The 22,453-nt window shown below is 35.1% G+C and overlaps 1 protein-coding gene across 4 annotated transcripts in view; it reads right to left on the bottom strand.

Annotated features, from left to right (window-relative positions):
• NOX4 (NADPH oxidase 4) overlaps positions 1-22,453 on the bottom strand; it is a 161,439-nt gene that overhangs the window by 5,220 nt on the left and 133,766 nt on the right. For all 4 annotated transcript variants that reach the window (XM_038568349.1, XM_038568350.1, XM_038568351.1 and 1 more), the window contains 4 exons: positions 19,421-19,540; positions 17,363-17,471; positions 8,937-9,005; positions 7,411-7,511 (listed from right to left, as the gene is read on the bottom strand). In XM_038568349.1, coding sequence (XP_038424277.1) covers positions 7,411-7,511; positions 8,937-9,005; positions 17,363-17,471; positions 19,421-19,540 — 399 coding nt within the window. The remainder of the gene's footprint in view (positions 1-7,410; positions 7,512-8,936; positions 9,006-17,362; positions 17,472-19,420; positions 19,541-22,453) is intronic.

Genomic DNA, 22,453 nt, shown 5'->3' with positions numbered 1-22,453 from the left:
GCCAAGGAGACGCAGGGGGAATGGAAGTACAGAAAGTGGTATAACATTATTTGGAGTACACTGTGATAAGCTAATGATGTACACTCTAAACTGAGAACAATGTTTCTCTGATTTTAGCTTCCTCAGAATTACTTGAGGGACTTCACAGACCATAGACCATCTGGTCCACAGACCATCCCTAGAGCTTCTGATACTAGAAATCTTGGATAGGGCTCAAGAATTTGCTTTTCTAACAAGCTCCTGGTGATGCTTGTCCAAGGAATGCAGTTTGGGAACCAATTCCTTAAAGAAATCACTAAAAGCAAACAGACAAACAGAGAAGTATGGCTAATATGCCAATAAAAGAGAAAAAAACAGAATCATAAATGTACTTAATCTGAAAGAAAGAAAGAAAGAAAGAAAGAAAGAAAGAAAGAAAGAAAGAAAGAAGAAGGAAGGAAGGAAGGAAGAAAGGAAGAAAAGAAAGAAAGAAAGAAAGAAAGAAAAGAAAGAAAGAAAGAAAGAAAGAAAGAAAGAAAGAAAGAAAGAGAAAGAAAGAAAGAAAGAAAGAAAGAAAGAAAGAAAGAAAGAAAGAAAGAAAGAAAAGAAAGAAAAGAAAGAAGAAAAAGCAATAGTAAACTGCCAGATTTAAACCCAACCAAAGGAAGCCAAGAATACTCAACGAGAAAAATATAATCTCTTCAATAAATGGTGCTGGGAAAACTGGATATTTTCATGCATAAAATGAAACTGAACCCCCATTTCACACCACTCACAAAAATTAACTTGGGAAGAATTAAAGACCTAAATGTAAGATCTGAAACCATCAAACTCCTAGAAAAGAACATAGGGAAAAAGCTCCTTGACATTAGGCTTGGCATTAATGTAATGGATATGTCACCAAAAGCATAAGCAATAATAGCAGAAATAAACATGTGGGACTCTATCAAACTAAAAAGCTTCTGTACAGCACAAGAAATGATCAACAAAATGAAAAGACAGCCTATGGAATGGGAAAAATATTTGCAAACTATGTATCTGATAAGGGGCTGGATTTTGTGCTAAGTGATAAAATCAGACAAAGATAAATATTGTATACTCTCATCTATATGTAGAATCAGAAAAATCCCCCCAAAAACCCAAACTCATAAAAACAGAGAGCAGACTGGTGGTTGCCAGGGCCAGGTGGGAGAGGTGGGGAATGAGTGAAGGTTGAAAAGAATTATAAACTTCTAATTATAAGAAGAGTAAGTTCTGGGAATGTAATGCACAGCATGTTGACTATAGTTAACAATACTGTGTTGTATAAGGTGTAAAGGTGCTAAGAGAGTAGATCTTAAAAGTTCTCTTCACACACATAGACACACACAGAAATTGTAATTATGTGAGGTGATGACTGGGTAGTCCTTTCACAATATATATATTCATATATCAAATCATTACACTGTACATATTAAACTTATGCAATTTTATGTTAGTTGTATCTCAATGAAGCTAGAAAAAAATCCAATATTTTTTGCTCCATGAAATAATAAAATGTAGTATATTTTGTAATGGATAAATATAATAAAGTGCAATGATAATAATATGTAATGAAATAGTTTAAACACAACTAAATCCTCCAACTAAAATACTCCAATATACATGAAACAAAAACTAATAGGACTGTAAAGACAGATAAATCAAGAATTACAGTTGACTATTCCAATGCTCTTCTATCTGTAATTGACAGAACAAAGAGAAAAATCATAAGCGTACTAAAGACCCGAATGCCACTATCAAGCAATTGGAACTAATTGTTATTTATAGTGTGCTCTATGCCCAAACAAAGGAATACAAATTCTTTTCAAGTGCATGTGGAACATTCATGAAGACAGACCATATTCTGGGCAGTAAAACAGTCTCAATAAATTATAAAGGATTGAAATCACAGAGTATATTTTCTCAAAAGAACCCAATTGAACTAGAAATCAAAACCAAAAAGATATCTGTAAAATCCCCACATGTTTGGAAATTAAACAACACACTTCTAAAACAACCAATGGGTCAGAGAAGAAATCACACTGAAGATTAAAAATACTTTGAAGTGTATAAAAATTAAAACAGATCAACATTTGTATAATGTAGCTAAAGTGTTGGGAGGGGAATTTATAGAATTGAACACTTTTATTAGAAAAGAACAAGGGACTGAAATCAATGATACAAGGTTCTATATTAAGAAACTACCAAAATAAAACCCAATTAAACCCAAAGTGAGAAGGAAGAAAATAAAGTAGTGCAAAAATAGATTTTGCTTTATAAAATTTAGATTACTATTAAAACCAGATCTAGACACACTAGGTTACTTAAATCAATGCTCTGCATCTCTTGCCATCAGGGAAATACAAATCAAAACCACAATGAGATACCACCTCACACCAGTGAGAATGGGGAAAATTAACAAGGCAGAGAGGATGCGGAGAAAAGGGAACCCTCTTGCACTGTTGGTGGGAATGTGAACTGGTGCAGCCACTCTGGAAAACTGTGTGGAGGTTCCTCAAAGAGTTAAAAATAGACCTGCCCTACGACCCAGCAATTGCACTGCTGGGGATTTACCCCAAAGATACAGATGCAATGAAACGCCGGGATACCTGCACCCCGATGTTTCTAGCAGCAATGTCCACAATAGCCAAACTGTGGAAGGAGCCTCGGTGTCCATCGAAAGATGAATGGATGAAGAAGATGTGGTCTATGTATACAATGGAATATTACTCAGCCATTAGACGACAAATACCATTTGCTTCAACGTGGATGGACCTGGAGGGTATTATGCTGAGTGAAGTAAGTCAATTGGAGAAGGACAAACATTATATGGTCTCATTCATTTGGGGAATATAAATAATAGTGAAAGGGAATAGAAGGGAAGGGAGAAGAAATGGGTAGGAAATATCAGAAAGGGAGACAACATAAAGACTCCTAACTCTGGGAAACGAACTAGGGGTGGTGGAAAGGAAGGAGGGCGGGGGGTGGGGGTGAATGGGTGACGGGCACTGAAGGGGGCACTTGATGGGATGAGCACTGGGTGTTATTCTGTATGTTGGAAAATTGAACACCAATAAAAAATAAATTTATTATTAAAAAAATAAAATTAAAAAAATAAAATAAAATAAAATTTTAAATCTTCAAAAAGAAAAAAAATTGAACCATTCAGCTTATCCCACCAAAACCCAAAGACAAACAAAAAACATAATGTGCTTTTCATGAAAATGAGAAAGCACTGAGTCATTTTGCCTGTTTGTATACATTTCTGTCAATACTGCATTACAATAAGATACCATTACGTTCTTCACAGGGCAATTATAAAGTTTGTTTTTCAATTTTTACAGACTTCCTAAAGGCTTCTCTTAAATATTTCACAACAAAATTATCACTTTAAAAGTACCCAGATATCTATATAATTTTTTTTTTACATTTTGTATTTTAGTTGTTAACTAATTTAACTCCAGCAGATTTCTATGTAATTTGAGGAGTTCTACAATGTTCTTTTTACTAACAATGAGATCTTGTAACTTTTTCAAGATCTACACTTAATCCCTGCAACCTATTTGCATTAAATTTGCATTAGGTTGCTGCAATCCAACAATCATCTAGAGATTTATTTACAAAAACTTTGCTGATATGGGAAGAAATAGATGCTATACAGAGAATGTTGTTTGGGGTCAGATGTTGGGAACTAGTCCGATAAATGCTCAATATATTTGTGCATGTTTTCCTATTATGCCAATTTTTTTTCATGCAGATTTGTAAGTTTGGGATCTTATAATTATGACAGCTTGTTCACTTCTTGAAATACAGACCAGAAAGTTTGATTGACTTGCCTGAGGGACACAGATCAAATAAATGTTAGACAGCAAACCTATGTATTCTTAATCCATATTATTTTAAAACACCATAAGGAAGGAGAATGTAGACATGGTCTCAGATATTTCATCCAATCCCAGCATAATAGCTCTCTACTCCACAGACCACATAAACTTAATCCTTTATTTCTCCTTTGTACAATGCATAAATTTGATTAATTTATGATCTGATATACATTTTTATTATAAATAATAGGAAAATAGGCTTTGGTTTAGTATAATAAAAAATGTCCTGTTATCTTAGTAAATACTGAGTGACTTACAAAATAATATTTACAAAATCTTTTTATGTTTTTGAAAAATTAGTATACACTTTTAGTATATGGGAGTTAACATTCTGCTGTAATATACATGGTGAACATGATGGTTGCTTGGAACATTTCACTGTCCTCAAGAGGGACATGGTAAAATAAAATTGCTATTCTTTCTACTTGCGACCATGCTCTGCTGTAAATAAAGCACATTGAACTTTATAGTCAGAAGAGAGGGTTCATTCTGAATTGGACTCATTAACCAGAGCTTGAGATAAATCATTATCTTTTGGCTCCTAGCTTCTTCACTTGTAAAATAATGATGAAAGCAGGGTGACTTCAAAAGCTCCTTCACTTTCCTTGATCATACCATTACACAATTCATTTTCTGAATTTAAAAGAGCCACATGAGGAAGGAACCACCTCATACAGGTATGTAAAATAAATTGAGTATAAATTGACTCAGCCTTTTGGATTTGATAGGACACTATCTAAATGTACATACTCTTTGAGCCAGCAATTCCATTTCAAGGGGCCTAACCTACTGCAATACTCCCACAAGAGCATGAGAAAGTATGTGCAAAGATAATGGCCATAGCACTGTTTGCAACAATGAAGGACTGGAGGTAACATATATATCCATAAATAGGGTAGCAATGATCATGTTATCCATATTCTAGAATACTGTGATGCAGAATTGCATGGAAATTAACCATGAGCAATATGTGTGTATCTGAAAAAGACTACATTGAAAATTCTATATTAGAGATTCATTCAACTTTTGTTAAAAAATCAAAGTTCATATTTTCAGTATATAGGTTTTAAATACATATAAGTAAATATCTACATGCTCATATATGTGAATATATACTTTTATAAGTATACATGTGTATCTCTACATATTCTTTCAGTAATTTATGTACACATGGTTAATGTACAACAAAAATTTTACACCTATAATGAGGACTTCTCTTTAAATAGCACCTTTTAAAAAATAATAAAAATAATAAATAGCACCTTTTTTTCTAGTTAATGAACTCTTAAGATGTTGACCTAATTCTTTTCCTAAATATGCCACGTAAAAATTCTTTAAAAATAATGCATTTTAGGTGCCTGTATAGAGCAAATACACAAAATGAAAGTGTTGTACAAAATGTCAACAGTAGATGGTACACACTTGCTCTTCTTAAACCAGCTTTGCTGTTTGAAGAAAATGAACAACAACCAAATAAACATACAAAACCCATCTAAATCATGAACAGTTTAACAAATGAGAATTCTTAAGAAATAATGAAATAAATCAATAATCCCAATCTAATTTCTTATAAGTGATCTTCTACCGTTGCAGAGTTTGGTTGCAGAATTGAGTAAAAACAATGGTAACAACAAAATTCCAAAATTTTCATCACTATACCATAAAAACTACTAACTGAATGCTTGTCAGAAGTCAGCTGAATATCATTAAAGGAGTCTGTGGTGCATAACGAGACCCAGCTTAGTACGACCCTATTATCACGTCTAGGTGGATGATACTGGAGAAAGATGGGAAAAGAATATAACCAAAGTTACAGTGACAGTTTTTTAATTCTATAAATTCACCTTTAACGAGAGCCCTACTTATGACAAAGGACCTCTGTTTCAAAATAATCCTTCCCTCTTTAACTCAAAACTACTTCATCATGAGAAGGGAAATCCAGAAGTGGTCTCAAACAAAGCTGCAATCTTACTTTCAGCAATAGCTATATTCTTTTTAAAATTTCACTCCTGGGCGGGGGCACATGGGTGGCTCAGTGGTTGAGCATCTGCCTTCAGCTCAGGGAGTGATCCGTGATCCCAGGAACAAGTTCCACATCGGACTCCCTGTAGGGAGCCTACCTCTCCCTCTGCCTATGTCTCTGCCTCTCTCTCTGTGTCTCTCATGGATAAATAAATAAAATCTTTAAAAAAGTAGCATAAAATAAAATAAAATTTCACTCCTGGGGCTCCACACCATAATTCCTAAAACAAAATCTCTGAAGATGGCCAAGGGCCTTGATGAATCAGTGGATCTTTCAATAAATCATATTCATTCATGAGTTCATGACTTGAAGCTTATTTAGAACTCTTCATCCAATAAGCTTCCTCATCTATTTATAAATATCCTTTTTATATTTATAAAAATGTAGGTTTTAAATTATGAACTGACCAACTAGAAGAGCCATAGGGTCAAAGGAAATTTAAAAAAATTCAATCTTCAATTTATGTACATTCTTACTGCAGAAGTATATTTACTTAAGCAACAAAAAGATGGTTCATTCCAATGTAAAAACATATTTAATTTTGATAAATTCTACAGGATAAATAAGATAGAAATACAAGCTTAAGTAGAAAAAATAATGTAAAATTTCCACCTGCTAATGAAAGCTCATTTGTATATCTTTCCAAATATATGAGGTTGGTATAAAAAACCTGATATTTTTATTCCAGTAGACATGCTTAGAGAGTTATATTAATTTCAAGATGTCAACATGTGCAATATGTTAGACATTAGAGCTTCCCAACTATTTGAACTTTTGATGAAACTATTTCAATGCCAAATTTAAAATGTATGAGTGTATATATGGTTTTCAAAGCACTTCTACAATTCTTGTAGGCCATTGCCCTGAACTACAAGTTTACAGAAGACATGAGGGTTGGCTAGTCTATGCCCTAAAGTGAATGCTCTCCTTCAACAGTATTTGCTTCAAATCATAGACATATATCCCATAGTGCTAAGCCTCTTCATATAATTATAGCTTCCAAGAAAAAAAATTATGTTTGGAAATACTCCTGTTTTAGAGACTATATATGACAAACTAAGGGCTTTTAAGAATTTATTAATTCTTGTAAAAAAGTTCAAAAATCTGATTTTAAGTGCATTCATTGTTAGAACTGCTGGTAGAGCTCCTTTGTTTGCTAACATGATTTTGAAAAGTTTTTCCAATGATCATCTGATACATGATATCAGAATGAATATCCATTTTAATATGGGTCCATGCAAATTTGAAAGTAGGTTGGAGAGTATTACTCATAAATACTTTAATAGACTTTTTTAAAGCCAATTTTTAATTATTGATGTTAAAGATATGTGAGGTGGTCCCTGCGTTGCCTACTCCTTTGCTAGTGATAATTGAGTGTTTAAGTGACTTTGTAATTTGTAAACCCATTCCCAAATTTGTCTTTAAAAACTACATGTGATAACTTGAGAATATTTTAATTTGATCCTTAGCCATATGGCAAATTTCCTGAGCACTAGTACTTACCCTCTGTTACATTTTGCTATTTCATCAAACAGAAGTTTCCACCGAGGACGTCCAATAAAAAGTCTTGAATTCAGTGCTTGATATTTTTCTCCAATTATCTTCTGCCAAAAAGAAAGCACTATATTTTATATGACCCAGAATTGGATGAATAACCCATTTCTCTAACATCATTTCTACTGGTGCTGTGGTTTCCTACCAAATTGCTGTGATATCAAGACTATAAGTATTAAATGGCAAGCAATTAAGTACAGTCATTTTGAAGCATCATTTCCTTCCTCTTTTCCTTTAAAATTCATTATCTTCTTGAATGCCATTATTACAAATGGCTGATTTTCCTAGACTTCAGTTAGTTGCTTCATTTTTAACAACTGCAATGTTAAAGAATGCATTTTAACTGCCTACCCTCAAAATGGGTGCAGCACAGTAACTTTATTGAAGTGTTTTTACACTGCAAATACAGTTGTCTTATTTGGTTCATTATATGAGTAAAATACTACAAATTGTCATCATAAATTTGGGGAAATGATCCCAGACAAGACAGTCTAAGACAGAAGAGCTCTAAATCTTGGGTCTATAAACAAATAGCTTCTAATGGGCTGGCGTTTGCAATGAACAGAATATTAGATCTGGATCAACAATGAAGGGTCAGTGAGAAGAGGGGACAAGTGTCTGAGTCCCAGGCTGACAAACTGAGAACCAATGCGATTTATGCTCCATACCTTAATTATAACCATACCATGAAGAATAATGATATTGACTTGCTTCACGAGAATAGTAAAATGAAATAATTTTTTACATACCAAGTAAGGTAGAAATATGACTCCAAAAATAGGGTTAGATTAGTTTTGAAGTAACTGACAAGCATTCATGTTTTGTATCCAAAATATTATGGAAAATGTATAATGGAAAATACTAAAATAAAACTTGCGAAAGCATTCATGCCCAGATTTATACACCTACGTAGCACTTCAGTGTCATCTGTAAACATCAGTTTCTTCATCTATAACATGAGTATAGCACTATCATCTTGGCACTATCTACCTCTTGGATCTGTTGGAATTACACAAGATAATGAATATGAAATGCTTAGCACAGTGTGTTGCACAGTAAGAAAATAACACGTGATGGATACTACTACATTTTTAGTTTCCCTTAAAGAAAAATAAGCTTAACTACATATGACCTTATCTTGTCTCTGCACATAAAAATTCCCCTCGATGAACATAATCATGAGACTCTTCACTTATGGTCCTATCTCTAGAGGTAAAGAATTTTAAACAACAGTGAAAAGGAGAGATGAATGCAAAGGTCTGTACTAGCTCCCTGTGAGGAGGACAAATGAAAGGCAGAACACAGTTGGCTTCAAGGACAAGCCATGGGTTTTTTGGACACACTCCAAAAGAGGCCTTCCTCTGGGAAACTTCTCTTTGAACCACCTGCAGAAATTTTCTTCCAGCACAGCCCCTACTGTAAATCTTCTATTATCAAGAGGCCTGTTTAATTTATAAAAACATCTAACTACATACCTGTATCCCATCTGTTTGACTGAGGTACAGCTGGATGTTGACATAGTCAGGTCTGTTCTCTTGCCAAAACTGAGAGGACATAAAAGTAAATAGACATGAGAATTTTCTCTGTATGCTCAGACTGTCTCCTATTCTAACATATGTGATTCTACAGTTTAAGATGTATCTTGTCTAATCACAGTCAACATTTACAAGCAATATACATACCAGATGCTAATATTAATAACCTGTGCCTCCTGACAGAATTAGTGTAAGCAGTAGGAGGAGGAGCGATAAGGGAAGAGTAGATGGTAGTAGTATAAGAGAATAATTCTGTTATCTTTATCGATACAAAATCAAGCATACTAAATACAACATTGATATTCCCTGAAATCCTTCCATATACATCTTAATTTATTCTCCAAGAGTCTCTAAATTATGGCCAAGAGCTCACTCATAAAGAATATGATTTAAAAAAAAAAAAGGAAACCACAATAGTATATAATATGTATGCTAGGAATCACAAAAAAAAACAAAACAAATAAAAACAAAGACAAAAGGCTCAGTTCCTGTTTCTGCCTTGCTACTTCTCAGCACTGGTTTTCCTTGTACAAAAATGTATGGGGCAGGAAATACCACCTGTCAAAGAAAAAATAGTCTGGAAAAATTCTCAAACATTTCAATACCTTGAAAAGTAAAATAAGAAAAATATTATCTGGAGGAAAATAAACTCAACAAAGGTGGTAAAAGAGTTGTTGTCATCCCTATATGCTTCTTTTTTTCCTTTTTCTTTTCATTCAAAAATCAACCTACTAATAATTGACCTGATTCTGACTGGCTCCTGACTTCTCAAATCTATTCTTTTAAAAATATTTTTGCACCCAAAACTAATGTTACACTATATGTTAATTAACTGGAATTTAAACAAAAACTTAAATTTTTTTTAAATTTTAAAATATTAAAAAAATATTACATAAATATTATTTGAAATAGTTAAAAATTTATATATTTTTTAATTTTTATAAGTATTTTTCTTAGGGCTTCCTTTCACCACCCTGACATAAAGAGAAGCTGAAAGATAAGGACCAAGCATCAAAAGTGGAAGAAGAGGAGAGGAACACAGCAGCATGGTGGGCTCCTTAGAGAACCAGAGAGGAGGTGCGAGGTATGGATCTGAGTGTCTGAGGTGACAGGACTTTTTCAAAAGCCTAACCATTTCTTGAGCATAAATTGGCATACTGGGCTTGCTTGAGATGGTAAGGTTTTGCTGGACTTTATTGCAGCAAGATCAACTGATTTAAAGTACTGTTTCTGTATAGTGTAATGATGTTCTTAGCAGCATTATCTACAAAGCCAAATTATGGAAACAGCCCAAGTGTCCATCGATTGATGAATAAAGACACGGTGTATATATGTACAATTGAATATTACTCAGCCACCAAAAAGAATGAAATATTGCCATTTTTAATGATGTGGTTAGAGCTAGAGTCTTATGTTAAATGAGGGAAGTTAGATAAAAACAAATACCATATGATTTCACTCACTTAAGAAACAAAACAAATGAGTAAAGGGGAAAAAAGGGAGAGACCAAACATGAAACAGACTTTTATCTATAGAGAATAAACTGATGGTTACCAGAGGGGAGGTGGGCACAGGGAAGGGTGAAATAGGTGATGGAGATTAAGGAGCGCACTTGTTGTGATGAGCACTGGGTGATATATGGAAGTGTTGAGTCACTAAGGCGTATTCCTGAAACTGTATGTTGTATGTTAGCTGTATGTAGCTAACTGGAATTTAAATAAAAAACAAAAGTAAATAAATAAATAAAGTAAAATGAAATTTTAAAAATGACATATTGTGACTCAAAGTAGAAGTTTCAGGAATGCAAAAAAGTCACATTGTAAATGGGGGGTGGTGGTGACTAAGCAGGGTTTCATCAGCCCTCTGGCACCTCTGAGCCCCCTGCAGGTAGCTGACTTATTCTGTTGCCACCACTATCTGGTCCTGAGACTTCTAATGAGTTACTGACTCATCTAGGCCTCCATTTTTTTCATTAGGACAATGATGATGGGGTTGAATGCTATCATCCCCCAGATCTCTTTTCAGATCAAAAATGATACAATTTCTGACAGGTGTAAACTCTATAAAATCCCAATAAAGACATAGTTTACTTTTAAGGGTGATGTGATGATTCTCAGCTCCCATAATATTCTTAAAATACTAAGTTATATCCAAATGCTGCCTCAAGTTAAATCCAAATGCTAAATTCATTCTTAGGTCCTTTCTGAATTGAATCAGGGTTTATGAATTTTAATTGTGAAGAAATAGGAATTTCTAGATGCCAGTAATGAATAATAGCACCTCACAAAACACATGGCTTGCATTGATTCTTGTCTTAAATGAACAGGATGCTGTTCTGAAATCAGTCCTACGACTCCTGCAACTGTTTGGTGTCCACGGCCCCAAGAGCTATGCAAATTTGGATAATGTGGGACACTGGTTTGCTCAGCGGTTGAGCGCCTGCCTTCAACCCAGGGTATGATCCTCAAGTCCCAGGATCGAGTCCCACATCAGGCTCCCTGCATAGAGCCTCCTTCTCTCTCTGCCTATGTTATGTCTGTCTCTCTCTCCCTCTCTGTCTTTCTCTCTCTGTGTCTCTCATGAATAAATAAATAAAATCTTTACCAAAAAAATTTGGATAGTGTTTTTTAATGATTTCAATGTCTCCACTTTAACTTACCACTCACTGAAGACAATGATATCTATGAAAGGCACGATTTTCTCCAAATAAAGGAACAGTGAAAAAATAGGTATGTGGATCAACACAATCTTGCAAATAGACAAGGCTTGTAGGATCATGCACAAATATTATGTTTTTCATTTTCATTTCTCCTGCCTATACTTCTACTTATTTTTCTCACAAATAAAAAATAACAGGATGTGAGTCCTGGGAGGAATTTTACAGATTACTAGGAATCACAGCAATTATTTATTAAATGCTTTCAAAATGATAGATACTTTAGATATATGTTAAGGGTAAGTCTCACATTGGGTTTCAAGTGCTATTAGCCTCCTTCACAAATTGGAAGCATAAATCAGGTTTATAGAGGCTAAGTGATTTATCCAAGGACTCGCAGTTCATAGGAAGTAGAATCACTGTTCCATTGTAAATGACAGATTCCAAATGCCTGATGCAGCCCTGATCCCTTATTTTGATTTTCCCAACATGACCTACAGAGGTGAAGTGACTTGAAGCAAGTCACATCGTTAGATATTGGCAGAGCTGGTACAGGATCACCTGACACCTGGCCCTGCACTCTTCAATCACCAGGTTGGACAATCTGGCCAAGCAAGATCTACCTAAGACTCAATTTTTTCATCATTGCAGATAGTCTGACACCAAGACAGAGCGACTAGGGCAACTAAGATAGGTTTGTCCTAGGCATTCTAGAATGATGTGAAAGACCTCACAGCTAGAACAAGATTGAAAGACTATATTTTCATTTGATTTTCAAAAACAGTTTTACCTGCCTTTACACAGACTGTAGGCAACATCACTATGCTTTATTGCTGTTGATCTCTTTCTTTCTCTCTTTCCCCTCACTCATTCTCTCTCTCTCTCTCTCTCTCTCTCTCTCTCTCTCACACACACACACACACACACACACACTGAGCTTGGTAACACAGTTACAAACACATCATCCTCAGAGGCACAACTGAAAGACCAGTGTTCATCCTGCTGATGCCAAAAATCAAAACAGATGCAGAGGTGTGAGTAGAAGATAATCATCACTGTATTATTTATACTAGTTTTAGGGTTTTATATTATTTACTCCATGGAATTCTAAAGGTAAACCACATCCATCAAAAAAACTTGAAATGGAAAGAATACATAAATCTTAAAGATTCAACTCCTGTGAAGGTCCAGCCACTTAACATTCTTTTCTTCTCTTTATTCCTTTCCTTCCCTACTACTTCCCTTAGAAAGCATCTGTTATTCAAATGTGCCTGTCCACATCTTGGATCCTTTCATTAAAAAAAAAAAGTACAGGTTCTGTATATCAGTTCAAGAAAGATTAAAAATTAGAAAAACAAAGGTAGAATTAGGAAATCCCAGAAATAATATAACTGGTCAATAATCACAGGAAGAGAGGTTTAACCCCACTAGCATTGGGGAGAAAACAGAATGAGATCTCACTGTTTGAGACTGGCAGAAATTTAAGATATCGGTAATAAAAGATTTTAGAATAAATGTCTCTCATACTCTTTGGTATGGAAGCTGTTTTATTCTCTCTGGAGAGTGTTTTGTCAGTACACATTAAAAATTTAAATTCATTCACAACCTCCTCATGACCTCTGACTTAGAAAGTAGTCTTGAGGATCAACCCAGGAAAAAATACAAATTTGAGAGTAGTGATTTTGCTCTACTTGAAAGTTTTTTCTCTGTTAGCCTCAAAGACAGAACTCCCTCATGGTTTTCCTCCCACCTTCCTGGCCAGTCTGACTGATCTTTGTTGACTCTTACTCATCTTTGAGCCTTCAGAAATTGCAGCATGCCAGAGCTTGGTGTTTTCACACACACTTCTAAGATCTACACTTAGATCAATCTTGCTCAAATCCTTTCAATGGCTTCTCATCCCTCCCTTTATTTTCCCCTCCTGATTCAGCAGGTCCCAGATCAGTCCCAGGAATCTGTACTTTTTTAAAAAAAATTGTGGTCAAATATACATAACAAACTTTAACTGTTTTTTTAAGTATGCAGTTCAGTGGCATTAAATACAAATTGTTGTGTAGCCATCACTACCATCCATCTCCAGAATCTCGTCATTTTTTTAAACTGAAACTCCATACCCATCAAATAATAATGCACTATTCACGTCCCCTGAGTCCCTGGCACCCACCAGGGACTGACTGTATCTATGAACTAGAACTCTCCATATCTTGTATAAATAGAATCATACAATATTTGTCCTTTTATGTCTGATTTAATTCACTTAGTATAACGTTTTCGAGGTTCATACATATTCTATGTCTCAGAATTTCATTCTCTTTAAGGTTGAAATATTATTCCATTATACGTATATGCCACATTTTCTTTATCCATCACCAGGCGTTTGGGTTGTTTGGCTATTGTGAATAATGCTGCTATGAATATCAGTATACAAAAATCTGTTCAAATCTCTGCTTTCAGTTCTTTTGGGTATATCTCTAGAACCTTTTTTTTTTTTTTTTTTTTTTTTTTGCATAAAATCCAAAGACCTTTTGTAATCCACTTCCTCCCCCAGGAAAGCATACATATCACCTGATTGCTTCTCTTACTACTTGTCCCCTTGCTTACTCTGGTTTGCCCACACAGATTTCTTTCATCTTCCTCCTAGCATACTACTGTATCAGAGCCCCAGCCTGTGAGTTGGGTCCCTTTCTCCACAAGATTTCCACCTAGTCTGCTCATTCACCTCACTCAGGTCTCTGCTCAAATATTATTTGGGGAGGAATGCATTCCCAATTATACAATATAAATTAGCATGTCCTTGATGGTTTACTTTCTGTTGCTTTATCCACTTTTCTTCCTTGCCCTAATCAGAATCAGACATCCTGGGCAGCCCTGGTAGCTCAGCGGTTTAGCGCCGCCTTCAGCCCAGGGTAGGATCCTGGAGACCCAGGATTGAGTCCCATGTCACGCTCCCTGCATGGAGTGGAGCCTGCTTCTCCCTCTACCCGTGTCTCTGCCTCTCTCTATGTCTCTCATGCATAAATAAATAAAATCTTAAAAAAAAAAGAATCAGACATCCTATTTATTTATTAGTTTGTTGTCTATCTTCCCCACTTAGGATGTAAATCACATGAGATCAAAAAATTGTTTTTCATTTTGTTGTTCTCCAATGTTGCTCCATGTCCTACAAGAGTTTGTGATTCATAGCAGGCAATGAGTGAATTTTTGATGAGTGACAGAATGACTGAATAAATGAGTATCTGCATAGAAAGACACATATGAGGGGCACCTAGGTGGCTCAGTGGTTGAGCATCTGGCTTTGGCTCAGGGCATGATCCCAAGGTCCTGGGATCAAGTCCTGCAAAAGGCTCCCTGGAGGGAGCCTGCTTCTCCTTCTGCCTATGTCTTCTCTTTCTTGGTGTCTCTCATGAATGAATAAATAAAATCTTAAGACAAACAAACAAACAAACAGACACATAGGATATTCATTGTAGTCTTTTTTATTTAGATTTTAAATATATATATATATATATATATATATATTTATTTATTTATTTATTTATTTAGATACTGCACGAGCAGGGGGTGGGGCAGAGGGAGAGGGAGAGAGAGAATCACAATTAGACTCCATACTCAGCATGGAGCCCAACTTGGGGCTCGATCCCATAACCTTCAGATCATGACCTGAGCTGGAAACAAGAGTCGGACTCCTGACTGAGCCACTGAGGGACCCCATAATTGCAGTGTTCTTTATAATAAAAAAGTAAATATCCATCACTGAGGAATGGTTAAATTACTAAGTGCTTCCATAATACAAAATATAGCAATAAAAAGAATGAGGTAACTTTATACATACTATTATTAAAAATGTTCAAGACATAGTGATAAGTTTAAAATAAGCAATTCAGGGGCACCTGGGTGGCTCAGTGGTTGAGCATCTGCCTTTGGCTCAGATTGTGATCCCAGGGTCCTGGGATCGAGTCCTGCATTAGGATCCCTGCAGGAAGCCTGCTTCTCCTTCTGCCTGTGTCTCTGCCTCTCTCTGTGTGTCTCTCATGAGTAAATAAAATCTTTAAAAATCAAAAAATATAAATCGATAAATAAGCAATTCATAGAGCAATACAAATAGTATGGTAGAATTTATAGAACACTTGTGAGTTTCCTCTTGATTGGGTGGGGAAAGTAGTATGGGAGAATTTGGTTTATCTGAATTATTTGACAGTTTTCCAAAGAAGGCATACAAATGGCCAAGAGACACAGGAAAAACTGCTCAATATTACTAATCGTTGTGGAAATGAAAATCAAAATCACAATGAGGTATCACTTCACATCTGTCAAAATGGCTAGTAACAAAAAGAATTAAAAGTGTTGGTAAGAATGTGGAGAAAAGAGAATCCTCATGTACTATTGGTGGAAATGCAATCACTGTGGAAAACAGTATAGAGGTGCATTAAAAAATTAAGAATGGAAATACCGTATGGTCCAGTAATTCCACTACTGGATATTGACCCACAGAAAATGAAAACACTAATTTGAAAAGATATATGCACACCTATGTTTATTGCAGCATTATCTACAACAAGCAAGATAAGGAAACAACCTACGTGTTTACTGATACATGAATGGATAAAGAATATATATGTATACACACACACAAAAGAAATAAATCTTGTCATTTGCAATAATATGGATTGACCTAGAGGGTATTATGCTAAGTGAAATACGTCAGAGAAAGACAAATACTGTATTATTTCACTTATATGTAGAGTCTAAAAAACAAAACAAACACACATACAGAAATAGGGTCATAAATACAGAGAACAAACCGGTTCTCCAAAGGAAGGCGGGCAGGGGGATGGATGAACCAGGTGAAAGGGACTGAGAGGAACAAACTTCCAATTATGAAATGAATAAGTCACAAGGATGAAAATTACAGCATAGGGTATATAGTCAATAATATTATGATAACTTCATATGGTGACAGATTATAACTACATGTGGTGAGTGGTCTGTAATGTGTAATGGTTGATTCATTATGTAGTACACCTCAAACTAATATACTTCTGTATGTCAAGTATACTATGATTTACAAGAAAAAGGAAAAAAATGCAGCAAATATGCCTATGTATTGCTTGTATAATTTGAAAAAATAAAGATACATATATCAATAAACAAAGGGTTACGTGTAAGACAAATGAAGAATGCCTGTTTTTATCTCTGTAAGAAATAAAATTTAGAATTTATGATTTTTGAAATTCTGCCAGAGTGCCAAAAGTCTGGTGATGGTCCATTTGTAATACGAAAGGTGGAAATAAGAGATTAGTGCTGACAGAAAAAAGTATGGAAAGTACAGTAGCCAATATCTGCTGATTGCCCCGTCTTGTCTTCCGTCACCACCCCATATGCAGACATCATCAGCCATATGCCTGTAGTTCTATGTTAAAATACTCTATGCTAACAAATATTAGCATTTTTATGTAAAACATATCATAGATATACACACATTCAGTTGATACCTGAAAATATGTGTACTAAATTATTAATATGCTCTGTCTCTACTTTTAAGTTTAAGAGACTTTTTTCCCCTTCTTTCAACTTATCTCCATTATTTTCTGGTTTATTCTACAGCAAGCATTGATTGCTTTTGTAATTAGAAAAAAAATAATTTAAAGTTTAAATAATGTAAAAAATTTAATTTAAAAAATTGCAAAAGTCAAAACAAACCCAATTTTACCTTGTTATGTAAGACACAGAGTAAGTCTGCAAACCAGCGGAAGGACTGGATGTCTCTGCACACCCAAATAAAATACAGTCTTCTAAGCTTGTATGGTTTCCAGTCATCCCTTTAAAATTAAAAGAACACTATGGTGATGAGGATGGCAAAAAAAGTTAAGAATCCCTGTATCTTTGAAAATTTGCTTTTTATTTACTAATGAAAAACCAGTCATTTATTTTTATCATTTTTATCATTTGTCATTGCACTTACCATAAGTCCCAAATGAATTTAAAATGTAATGTACTGATTCAAGAGCACGATATACTCCATGAGTTAAAGTGTTTATATTTGTGGCTATTACATGCATATCACCTATTTTCAGTTGAACGCAAGAAACTAAACTCCTGGATGAGACTATGAGCCCTGTGTCTCAGAAAGTTCTGTATTTTCAGTAAATTCTATCACTCAGCCGGGCTCCAGTGATCATTATTAGTTCATGCCCCTGCCTCCAGGCAAAATGAGCCAAAACCATTACAGAAAGCTGGTTGTTTATCCCCTTCTTAATAAACATTAAAGAGATGTAACAGTCACCTACTATGTAATGCATTCCAGTGACTCGTAATTCCAAGTCTGGATTCCTATTTATAATTATGAAGTCAGCCTGAGGTTAAGAAAATATTTTCTCTTTTTCTCAACTTTAAATATGTCTGAATAACTCACAGTATGTTTTCAGAAACAAATGATTTTTGGCTTGAAATATGGTTATTTTTCTAAGAACCTCCAAAAAGTCCCAAATTTGTAACAAGTATTTAAAATTGAAATAAAATATCATTCAAACACATCATTTCAATTTTATTATTTCCTTTTTTAGCACTCTATAAAAGACTTTTAATGCAAATTGTGCCTTCTCGAAAGATGAACAGAATAGATTTGAGAATAATTTCCTACTGTTGTTTTGCTTGTGATTTCATGACAATATTAATCCATTAAGTTTTGCTTATAATCCTAGAACTAAAATAACTGCAAAAGTATTTCCTATGTAAGCAAGCTTACATTTGAAAGTTCTATTCTCCAGTCTGTTATAAATTTGCTGAGTAACAGACCAAGTAATCATGTGCTCATTCGTCATCTCCCCAGCAAAGCTTTTCCTGACCATATGGCTACAATGACCCTGGCCCTTTATTCCAATATCCCATTAATCTCTCTCTTCTTTTTATCAGAGTTCTAATACTTTCTGAAATACTGTTAATTATGAATTTCTTACTGGTTTATTATCTGAATATAAGCTTTTTAAGGGCAGGGACTCTGTTTTATTCATAGCTGTCCCTATAGGATGGATTGGCATACAGGTGCTTAACAATATTTGCTGACAGAATGGATGAGGAGTGCCCCTTACCATTTATGAGGAAGAATAGGAATGAAGGCTGGTGTAATGGCTTTAAGAGGGCAGAGGAATGCCTGCTTATGATACTTTACAAGACACTATGCTGAAAGCCATCGACCACACAATGAGAATCCTTGAATTATTACCCTCATCTATCAGTAAATGGAATCCCATGAACAACAAGTATAGTAGTCCCTCCTTATCTGTGGTTTCACTTTCTGTAGTTTTAGTTACCCATGGTCATCCATGGCTGGGAAGCAGATGATTCTCCTCACTTCATATCATCACACAGGCATTTTATAATCTTACCTCATCACAAGAAGAAGGGTGAGTACAGTACAATATGATATTTTGAGGAAGAGAGACACCACACTCACATAGCTTTCCTCATAGTATATTGTTATAATTGCTCTGTTTTATTAGTTATTGTTGTTAATTTTTTACTGTGCCTAACTTATTAGTAAAACTTTACCACAGACATGTATGTATAGGAAAAAATATAATGTATGTAGGGTTCAGTGCTATCTGCAGTTTCAGGCATTCACTGGGGATCTTGGAACATACTCCCTATGCATAAGACGGAGGGTTACTGTAGATTAATGTTATGAGGAATGACCTCATACTAAAAGAGGGATGTTTGAAATAGTGACAGTTCTCTATTTCAACTAATAAAATGGATCAAAATGACATACAGCAGGGTGTTGAGTATTGATGCAAATGGAGTTACTCCAATGCCTCCAGCCACACAGAGGCTAACCTCGTAGTTCAATGATTCCTCAAATGGACTCCCAAATGGACCATCAATGTATAGCCTGTGAAGAAGGCAGATAAAGGTGGGGAAAGTTAAAAGAAGTTAAATTAATTCTCTGTGATATACACCAAACATGTTGATTCTAATTTCTAGGCTTTCTATGGCTCAGGCCTTATTTCATTGTTCTCATACTGATAAACCTAAATGAATACAAAATGCTGTGTATGAACTCTCAAAATTAAAACAAGTACATCTATTTCTCAGTCTTCCCTTTTTGAGGCAAACATTAATTAAAAGTATAGAGAAGTGTATATAGGACCATGACAGATAACTAAGGAGAAGGTAAAGCTCTGATTGTCTCATATTACTGCATTTGACTAAATTAAAACCAATTGCTTTATTAAGTCTAAATTCAATAAATAAGGTTTTCTTCAATGGCAAAGTCAGTAGCAGAAATATGTACTGAAACATTTACTCTGTGAACAGAAAAGTAATAGAAAAAAAGAAAGAAAGAAAGAAAGAAAGAAACTGTTTCCCTCTTGCCCTAGTAAGGTTTGTTAGTATAGAAATAACTGGAGAACAATATCAAAGAAGTCTCTACTTCCTTGGGATTGTATATTTAACTGTGTGCGTGTATGTGTGTGTGCGTGTGTGTGTGAAAAATTCTTAACTACAACAGAACCTGCTAATTGTTCATTCAATATTTCCCTTCTATTCTTTCTTGAGATATGTTTTTTAAAGATTTTGTTTCTTCACGAAAGATACCCAGAGAGAGAAAAAAAGAGAGAGAGAGAGAGAGAGAAGCAGAGACACAGGCAGAGGGAGAAGCAGGCTCCATGCAGGGAGCCTGACGTGGGACTTGAACCTGGTTCTCCAGGATCAGTCCCTGGGCTGAAAGCGGCGCTAAACCGCTGGGCCATCCCGGCTCCCTTCCATTCTTTCTTAATAACAAAACATTAATTTATATTCAGGGAAGCAAAGTGCTCAAAACACTACATTTCCCAAACCCCATTGCATTTATTTTCACTGTGTGACTATGTTCTGGTTAATGTAATATAAACAGAAGTACAATTGAAAAAAAACTGGAAGAAGGCTCTCTGCAGAAAACTATGTCAGTTGAAAGTTGTACCTTTTTAATCCCTCCTTTTGTTTCCTTCTTCCTAGTATCTAAAATGTTGACTTGATGGACTTAATACTTATCTTTGATGGCTGTGGAATTAAGAAAGCCTCTATAGACTACCTTGATCCAGCTATCTTAATGTGAAAGATATCTTAAAGGCACTGCCATTTTAATGTTCTTTTTTCTATTATAAAAAAATAACTTTGCGAAAACATGGCAACTGTCCCCCAAAGTACATTTATGTTGTCAGCCTTACTATATACGTGTCTTTCATTGTGAGGAGTGACTGCAACAGTAGGTCACTTAATATTAGGCATCTCTTAACTAACTAGTTAAATGTTAAATGAATTAACGAATGGACTGTCTTTTGGCCTCTGAGCTCTGTGGCATGTAGTCTAATCTGTATACCACCAGTCATTGCCAATATTTGGTTTCCTTTCCTCCTGGGTACTGATAGACTATACTTCCCAGAATTTTTGTGGTTATATTGATCCATATGTCTAATTCTGACCACTGGGTTGTGAGTAGAGGCAAGACTTAATACTTCCAGAATAAGGCAGGGAAAAGCTCTGTCCCTTTCATGAGAACTAAAAGCCCTGAGTTGAACAGAAGACAAAAGCCAACTGAATCCTTGACTTATGTAAAGAAAGCTGCTCTGGATCTACAAGGCCTGTAGAAGTCACTTTATAAGTAAGAAATAAATTTGTTTTGTGTCTTATCGCATTTTCTGGATATTTCAAGGTTAACTAGTTATGGCAGCAGAACTTAGACCAGCATGTACTACCATATGTACAGTTTATATTTAAATCTTCAAAGGAATTTGCAGGAGTACTGCTTTTAAAAATACTGTATTTAATAAAAAAGCTTCTTACTGGGCCTCAAGGAACAATAACCAAAGTTTGAATGTTTACAGTAGTATTCTAAACACAGCAGAAATTCAGAAATACAGGGATGCCTGGGTGGCTCAGCATTTGAGTGTCTGCTTTTGGCCCAGGGTGTGATCCCAGAATCCAGGATAGAGTCCCATATCGGGCTACTTGTGGGAAGACTGCTTCTCGCTCTGCTGTGTCTCTGTCCTGTCTCTCTCTCTGTGTCTCTCATGAATAAATAAAATCTTTTTAAAAAAAGAAATTCAGAAATACTGATAGATCATATATCCACAATATGCTTCAATCTTAATACATTCATCTCATTCACATTTTACAGATTATTCACTCAACAAACATGCACAGTGTGCCAAATATTTCGGTGATACTATTTTGGACTCAAAGATAAAATTGACACCATGACATCAAAAATGGCCTTATTGTTTTTGCATATCTCTTTTTAAGATTTTTAAAAAAATTTATATATTTGACACAGAGAGAAGGAGAGAGAGAATGCACACACAAGTTGGGGTGGGGTGGCAGAGAGAGAGAGGGAGAAGTAGACTCCTCACTGAGCAGAGAGCCCAATGTGGGCCTCAATCCTAAGACCTCAAGATCATGACTTGAGCCAAAGGCAGACGTTTAACTGACTGAGCCACCGAGGCACTCCAACCTTTTGCATCTTTCTATCAATATCATATTACATGGAATGGAGGATTAAAGAATGACAACACTACCTTGATCTTTTTAAAGATAACATCTTGCTTAAAAACATCAGTGACAAAATGCGTGGATAATTTTAACATGTATTTAAAGAGCAGAATTTAAGATACAATTCTTTATAAATGTCTTATGTACAATGCTTTTATAAAGATATTTTTAATTGAACAGAAAAAGAACAACCTCAAAGAAAAGCTACTAGAAGATATTTGAAAATTAGCGCTCAGTTCATTAGACTCTTGATAGAAATCTCAAAATATTAGTGGCT

Source organism: Canis lupus, chromosome 21 (assembly GCF_011100685.1).
Source record: "Canis lupus familiaris isolate Mischka breed German Shepherd chromosome 21, alternate assembly UU_Cfam_GSD_1.0, whole genome shotgun sequence".
Taxonomy (NCBI): Eukaryota; Metazoa; Chordata; class Mammalia; order Carnivora; family Canidae; genus Canis; species Canis lupus.
Note: the sequence above shows the minus strand (reverse complement) of the source record. Positions and strands in the feature narration are given on the sequence as shown.